Source organism: Micromesistius poutassou, assembly GCF_964030765.1.
Source record: "Micromesistius poutassou genome assembly, contig: SCAFFOLD_5859, whole genome shotgun sequence".
Lineage (NCBI taxonomy): Eukaryota > Metazoa > Chordata > Actinopteri > Gadiformes > Gadidae > Micromesistius > Micromesistius poutassou.
In genome coordinates this window covers 1,758-10,223 of record NW_028179748.1, presented here as the reverse complement: position 1 = coordinate 10,223, position 8,466 = coordinate 1,758, and the positions used below count along the sequence as shown (strand labels likewise).

Sequence of the window (8,466 nt, the reverse complement as noted above, 5' to 3'; positions counted from 1 at the left end):
TGCTTCTAGTTTTTCAAGGCTAGTTTTCCAAGTGAAGTGTTAAATGTTGTATTTCTCAGCTCAGATGGGATGTGGGGATTGGGACAAACCCCTTGTTTCAGAACCTAGTTTGAGTCCAGATCCCCGGTCATTCTCCAGAGCCTCTGTCTGCTTGGATCAGGAACTGTTTCTCCTGGCAAACTCTGACATTTCCCAGGCCCTAGATCCCCAAAATGGCGTTTTCGCCACAATTTAGTGTTTTTGGTTCTGATGTTGTCTGATATCGTTCGCCAGTTCTGAAACATCTTCAATAACAACGACAACAGCAGAGCACGGCCAGGGACAGAGGCTGGCTGTGTGTAGGATGCTATCAATTATTAGTCCTCCATGAGTTGGATTTCCATTATCAGGTTAACAGGGAATGTTAGCCTGAGAGAGAGAAAGATATATATATCAAATATTGTATTTTATGGATTGCCCTTTAAATGTCTATTAACTTTAATTCTTGTGTATGTAAAGCACTCTGAATGGCCTTTGGGTTTAAAGGGGGAATATCGTTCATTGCCTTTCATTGGCTGAACTTAGCCCACTGACATTGCTCTCAATAAACTAAAAAGTGAACTCAATGTAACTCAAAATAGTAATAAATGACTTTCATCTATAAATCGAATCCTAAAATATAACTTTGTACAATCTCATGTTGTAGGGGTATAGTAGTCTTATATGTTGGAGGTAGACACATTTTATTCTAAAATATAATGATGAATAATATAAAAGTTTCGGTATACAATTGAGGGTTGTTAAGGAAAACAATGTTCAAAGGGGTAAGCGGTTTAAAGGTTATTTATTGGTGGGAGATAGTGAAGGTATCAGGTCAGAAATGGATTCATATGCATTCATCTCAGAACACAAGTGGTTTTAATTTAGAACTGAAATGTAAGAGGTCTATATCCTATATCATCATTGTGAACTGTATTCCAAAATTGTTGTCTGTTATTGTAACACAGTATGTAGATATAATCAAAAAATACATTTGTAAATGTAATCCCCTATAAACAGTAATCCCTTAAAATGACTCCCTAAATGGTATCCCAAAAAGTAATACCAGGACTATAGTATTTCCATCATCTATAAATGTCATCCTAAACATTAACCTGGTAAGATATTGTCGTGTTGAATCATTTGGTGCTCTGAATCTACCTTTCTCTAATCTGGGCAGAATGTGGGAAAAAAGGAAACATTTCCCAAACAGTCCGGGACTATGTTTGGGTCTTGGCCTGGACCAAACAGGATTTCTGAACCATTTCTCTCATTATAGTCTGGAGATCTCAACTTGGATAATAATGAACTCAAATTTTAATGAGCTAAATAACAAATCATTTTGTAATGAGACAGATTAGACGTGTGCGTGTGTGTGTGTGTGTGTGTGTTCTCACACGCACACATTTGTGCAAAGTTCTTTGTTTGGTGTGGGAGCGTGTTGGGTCAAATCCCTTCACGGCTGATGTTGGCCTGATATTCACACATAAATGCTCTTTATTCACCTTACCACTGTTCCAAGGACTTTCCCATGCAATTATGAGCTGGCACTAACCGTGTGTTGGAAAGACTCGGCAGAAGATGAGAATAACTCATTCTCGTATTTTCTCCCAAAGAGATGAAAACTAAACAGGAAACTCTGATAAAATGCATGCATAGAGTGTAACAGTCACAGTCACATGAGACACACAGAACATTATGTTTGAACACTTTAAAAGACAGAACACCTGACATACGTGACAACTACCTGGCACACAAATAAATCCAGTTCCTTCCTTTACAAGGTTTTCCAGTGGGCTATAGATTTACTTTCTGTTGCTCCAATATCTGCAATAAACTGCTGAATAGCTCTTTTGCAAAATCTGTTCTGGAAGTTGTCAAACTCACGAGCAAAATAAATTCAAATGGATCACACGCACAAACACACACACAATACACACCATATAGAGAAGAATCTGATTCTACGGATGGGCCAATGGGCCTTTTGCAGGAGCCCCGTTGTCTCATGCGCTTGCCAGCTAAACGCTCTACTGCAATATTATGACAAGCTGTCAATGAACACCTATTCCAAAGTATCTGTGGTCATTTATGTGGTTGTTTTTTAATCCCTACTTGTCACAAATTCTGAGCAGAATGTGAGCATGCGTTTCCTGGAACAGTAGTTCTACGGGATTGTGTTTTCGTCTCTCCCCATAGTCTGGGAACTTGGATAATCATTGACTCAAACTTGAAAGAGCGAAATAACCGTTATATGATGTGATATGGGTGTTTGTGTGTGCGTGTGTGCGTGTGTGTGTGTGTGTGTGTGTCAGCTCTAAACAATCTGTTGTGGTTGGGAAATTCCACACAAACAGAGAGGCAACCAAACCACACAATCAGCTTGAAGCAATTCTAGCAAATCAACTGTAATTCAAAATCAAATTTGAATGATTTGACTCTCAAATATTTCCTTTGCAATCAATTTCTGTAAACGTAATCCAATAATACCCCTACCTGCTCCTATCGCCATTTAGACATCTAAATCCACTGGTAAACCACACAAATACTAAAGAAAAGCAGCAGCCCACTGTTAAACCAAGCTTTGACTCAGACAGTCAGTCCGTCCGTGTGGACTATGCGCCGGTGCTCACAGACGATCCATCATGTTTATTCAATGCAGGGACAAGGCCTGTTCTCACAGGAAGCCCCTGATGATTATGGATGATCCTACAGGACAACGCCGCACTCATCCAGGAGGCCGGGAGCAGGTATCTGCTGCCGGTGTGAGCGGGCCTACGGTTTAAGGCTTTCGCCGGATGAAGGCGGCGGTCCGCATATGGTCGGGGTTACGGGGGGGGACCGGGGCGGTCTGTGGCGCTCCATGTGGGTGCCCGGTTTGAGGCCGTCAGCCAGTAGCGGAGCAAACCAAAGTCACAGAGCATGTCGACCACAAACCACCGCAGCAGAGCAGGGACACCACCAGACAAATGGAAATTAGAAGACTTCAGCTAGTGCCAACAGCTGGTCCCTTTTATTTCACTTAAATCAAATTATATTGTGTCAAAGTAGTAGTAGTAGTAGTAGTAGTAGGACAACTGTTGGTGCTTGTGCTATCCGGTGTTTCAAGTGACAAGTCTTAAAAATATATTTTCCAAGGTTATTTCGGGCTACAGTCTATACATCAGCCTTGAAACATAGATAGATACATGTGAAATATATATAATACATGTATTATTCTGCTACTTTGCTAACCTACTTTTACAAAGTTACTACTAATCATCATAACTGGCTATCAACCACTACAACTGAAGCACTACTAAAACCTACTATAAATAACACCAGTGACTGAGCGTTGAGTAACTCAAACCTGAGGGTACGTGCAGAAAGGCGACCGTGGGAAGCCATGGCAACAGTCCTCTACGAGGCCGTCCTCGTTCGGCAGGTCTTGCTCCAGCTCTGACGTCACGTCATCCATCTGCACCACCAAGCTACAGCCTGGACACTTTGTTAAGGAGGAACCTTAAAGGGAAGAACCCACTGCAATACTGGTGATAGGATGTGTGTGTGCGTGGGATGAAGAATGGAACCAGGTCAAACAAAGGCCACAATTGGGTTTATACGTAAATAAATAGTGAATAAAGATAAATAGTGATAAAAAAAAAATGTAAATGAAGAAAAACTCAAAAGATAATTCACAATGTGAATGGAAATTATATATATATATATATAAATAATACTAAGGAACGAGGCAACCACATCCATATTACAACAGTCCTGATGCAGCCGTGGAGCCACAACATGGGCATATATTGTGTTCAAATATAGATATAAATATACAATCATTAGCAATAATGTGACAACAATAAGTGTAAAGCACTTCTTAATGTGGCCCTCCACAGTTTAACCCCCCATGGCTCGCCAAGGTAAGTCACGCTGAATAGGGGGGGGATTTCCCCCTCTCAGCCCCGGCCTATACGCCGTGGATTAGTGCCGCAGCGCAGAGGGCCGGGGGGGGGTCTCAAAGGGGCCGATGTGTGTGTTGGAAGCCACCTCTCCACATGTCAAACATGTCGCTCATTAGCAGCGTGACCCAGGATGAAATTCAAAAGGCTCAATATTGACTCGGGTCCCTCTGAGAGGGGTGAAGTGGCGGGCCCGTCCTCCAGCGCAGCACCCTTCTCTCTCGGGGGCCCCGTGGGCTATTTGGGGGAGGGGGAGGAGGGTGAAAGGCTCAACGCAGATGGACAACAGGGCCCGCGATGGCAGGGGCCGGTCTAATCCAGCTCCACAAGCAGGTGTCCCGGCCTCAAGATAAATATTTAAACTTGTATCCTGAATGCTTTGTCTGAAACTTGCTTAATAGACTTAGGGGTTTCCAAATACTTCATATATTTATAAAAAAAAAAAAGTGTGTGTGTGTGTGTGTGTGTGTTGCACCTGTTTCATGGCTTGCCAGGGAAAAGTCAGTGGCGATGTTGTAAATAACTTTTTAACTTCTTTCTTGCGCCCTGGCGGCGCGGCCTTCAAAGGAAACGCTCAGTGATGAAAGCGTGAGTGGTGCCAGACGCCTGGGAGACTGTGCATGAACTTGTCAAAAGTACAAAATATGCCGTTCATCATGCCTTTCAGCCTTGTAATACAATGTGGGCAATCCAGACCGCTCATTAAATGGACATTATCTGGTCGAGCTCCCATTAGCTATGGGCTTCGACGGCGCTCAGTTCATTCACTCACTCACTCACTCACTCCCAACCTTAAGGGACTGAAAGACTTTTTTTTTTCCTCTTTAAATGACACGACACATTTTTATTAAAATGTTACAGTTTAATATCACTCCACTACAAAAAGTATAATTATTTGAACTATGATACAGACTCTTGATATACATCATTTACAATTGAAAAGACAAAATGGGGATATGTTACATACAATTTACACTGTCAATGTTCCTTTCGTAGAAAAACATACAGAAACTAAATTTTTGGATGAAAGCGTTCAGACAGAGCTGCCAGCATTAAAGAGTTACAGTCTAATTCTCTATGTTGTGCAGCTCTATTTTAATGTCTGCATGTACATGTAGGGTATATGTGATGGTCCAGCTATAATACTGACGATACAAATAAAGAGTACATTCGTCAACCTTTTGTGAATGATCTTTAGTGAATGACTAACGTGCGTTTATATTTTCCGTTCGTTTCCTTCCAGGTAGTGCGTCTTTGCGTACAGAGATGACAGAAAGCAAGAAAGTTATTATTGGAAATGTCTAAATTGTCTTTTTGTATTTTGAAACCGTACGCCTATCACCAGCCATTTACTGCACTAGTCAAGTATTGCTTTTCTTGTAGCGAAAAAAATAATAATCTACAATTTTCGACAGGCAAGTTTGACAAAGTAACAAAACAAAAACAATCTTAATCACTCCACTTACCGTCATAAAATAATCATACAACTATTGCCAAGATGGACGTTGTACAAGCCTGTACTTCACCGTCAGTCCTTCAGAGACAAATAGTTTGGCAACTCCTGCAGTACAGTCCATGGTTTGGGGGGCAGGGTCCGCCCATGGTGATTAGGGACATTGTTGTTAGAGTCCTTACCCACGGATAGGTGCCTTACAAGAATAAAGATCTTGTCCCGAATTCATCATCTACTACAAAAGGGCTTTACGTTTAGTTTTGTCATCCAAACTATTTTCAATAAACAAACAAATCAATAACCGTTTTCAGGGCGACCACATTCAAAGTGCCTCAGTGCTGCTGACATGGATACATTTCCTGTACAGCAAGGTAGCTGTCGCATGTATTGCTTTCAAAGGGGGTGGGGGGCGGGGAGAGGGGTGGGGGGGGGGAATTGAAGGATCAAAATAACAAAAAGTAGCTAAATGAAGAAGAAAGACATTCTGGCCAGACGTGATGCATCACGTGTACACTTCCTGGGTCGAGTACACTAAAGCAACACCCTAGCCATCGTAGCTCGCTTGTCCATAGTGACGTGGTAGCCTGATGGAAGCCAGGACGGATGGAGGCGGAACGCGCCTGGCCGGCCTCAAACAACAACCACACAGCGGACCAAAGCACTGAATAAGAAAAGGATTTACCACTGACTGCTGTCGGTTGGACACGGGTTCACTTGGCATGTGGGTTTTTCCTATCTGGGTAAACGGGAATATAATAAGTACAAATATAATGGGACTAATAGAACCGCCAGTCTGATGACGGCGTTGTGTGAAGCAGATCTATGTTTGTAGCACAGTCAGTTCTGAATTAAATGTGCCGGGCTCCTGGTGCAGCAGACCGTACCTGTGCACGCTGCCAGTTGGTGAGCAGGTTGGTTTTTTCCGCGCTAAAAGAGGATCTTTATGTTGTCTGCCGATCGGGGGAGCGAGCGTTCTCCGTCTGCTGGCCGGTCGACGGCTCACAGCTAAATAGATCATCGTCATGCAAGCTTATTTTTATTAGTTAAATAAGAACGCTCAACATCTGGCTGCTTGTCTAGAATGTGATTCGGCAGCGCCAGACAGGTAGTTTCCATTTGGTCTACAAGTAAAGGCGAGCTGGAGGGAAAAAGTCTTCCCTTGGACGTCCTGCAAGTGCTCGATTTTTGGACCCACCGAAACCCCCGCCCCGCCTCCCTTTTGGCCAATGGATAAAATGACATGTGTGTCATTAATTAAAGAATTATAACCAGCCTGATCTGATGGCTTTATTGAATGGAACGTTCCTAGTGGCCTCAGTTTGTGAGGGTTTTATTGAATGGAGCGTTCTAAGCCTTCTCATGTCCTGGGGTGTTTTTATTGAATGGAACGTTCTAAGCCTTCTCATGTCCTGGGGTGTTTTTATTGAATGGAACGTTCTAAGCCTTCTCATGTCCTGGGGTGTTTTTATTTAATGGAACGTTCTGAGCCTCTTCAGGGGGTTTTATTTAAAAGGAAGGTTCTAAACCTTCTCAGGTTCTGATTTTTTTTTTTTAATGTAATGGAGCGTTTGAAGTCTTCTCCGTGGGTTTTTACATAATGGAACGTTCTAAGCCTCCTCAGGTGTTTTTATTAAACGGAATGTTCTGAGCCTCCTCAGGTGGTTTTACATAATGGAACGTTCTGAGCCTCCTCAGGTGGTTTTACATAATGGAACGTTCTGACTCTGAGAATGTTCCATTATGTAAAACCACCTGAGGAGGCTTAGAACTTCTGAGCCTCCTCAGGCGGTGATGGTGGTTTTCTTGAACAGCGTCCGGGCGGGCCCTCAGGTCCGGGAGGAGAGGCCGATGCTCGTTACCATTTTGTTGATCTTCTCTTCGTTCCTCAGGATGTTGGACTTGACCGCACAGATCTTGTCCTGCTGGTCTCTGATCAGCTGATCCAGCTCCACCAGCTCTTTCTGCAGGGGCTCCACAGACCGGTCAGTAGTTCTGTTTGGCACACGCACGCACACGCACACACACGCAAAGTAAAGTTTCTTCCAGTAGTATACCTATTCCATGACAAACAAATATATGTAAACGGGGTCGGGGCGTTTTTTTACAGGACATAACGCGCTATAACGTTTACATTTCTAAACCGATTTCAATGAGTAATTTCTTTCAAGGGTGTGTGATCAACTTGGGAGTACAAAGAGGAACAGTATCTAAAATCCATAAAGACATTGTCTAAAACATACACACGATTAAACCTGAACATAAAAACGGATCAATGCCATCGGTGGAGAAACGTAAACCTTGCTACGGTGCCAATTATCCAGACGAAAACGCCGCTCCCCTGTTCCACGTAGGCCCCAGAGGCCGACGCCGCGCCCCCCCCCCCCCCCCCCCCCCCGCGTATACACTCTTGTGTCTCTGTGTGTGACCCCCCCCCTGACCTCTGCTCCTCCTGCAGGGCGGCGGCGTGCAGCCGGTTCTCCCGGCGCCAGGCCAGCAGCTCGGCCTGCATGGAGTCCATGTCCTCCTGGATGTAGTCCATGATCTTGCCCAAGGGCAGGGCGCTGCGGCACACCGTCTGCACCGAGCCCCGCAGCCGCTCCATCTCACGGCCCACCAGGTCCCGGGCCTTCCTCTGGGCGGCGTCCGACACCGGGCCCTGGGGGGGGGCGGGGGTACTATTTGGTTAAATAGTACATTTGTAACACAGTGGTAGTGATCCTTTATCTGACTCTGCACTTGTTCAGACGTACGTTAGAATCTACTTTACGGTTAGAATGGCGCGTCGGTTTTGGATAGTGGGTGATCTTTTGCGCAAAAATATTTTGTTAAATAGTACATTTGTAAAATAGTAGTGATAATACACTTACACTAGTATATGCTACACGGGAACCTCGTAAGATGGCGCACTTCGATTGGTTCGCTATCTCAGGATATTGCGCAATATCCCGAGATTGAGATCTGGAACTCGGGATATTGTTTTCGGAGCGCGCGTGACTGTCGTCACGCTAATAAAAATAAATAAATTATCTTGTTTATTGAGTGTTCACGTGTAGT

General features: G+C 43.9%; 1 protein-coding gene across 1 annotated transcript; it reads right to left on the bottom strand.

The window, feature by feature from the left end:
* Positions 1-7,220: 7,220 nt before the first annotated feature.
* Positions 7,221-8,068, bottom strand: LOC311372552 (TRAF3-interacting protein 1-like; the record flags this gene model as incomplete). Its single annotated transcript, XM_084489543.1, has 2 exons — positions 7,221-7,404; positions 7,851-8,068. Coding segments are annotated over 2 exons (384 nt in total), but the record flags the coding sequence as incomplete, so codon positions are not given.
* Positions 8,069-8,466: the final 398 nt, after the last annotated feature.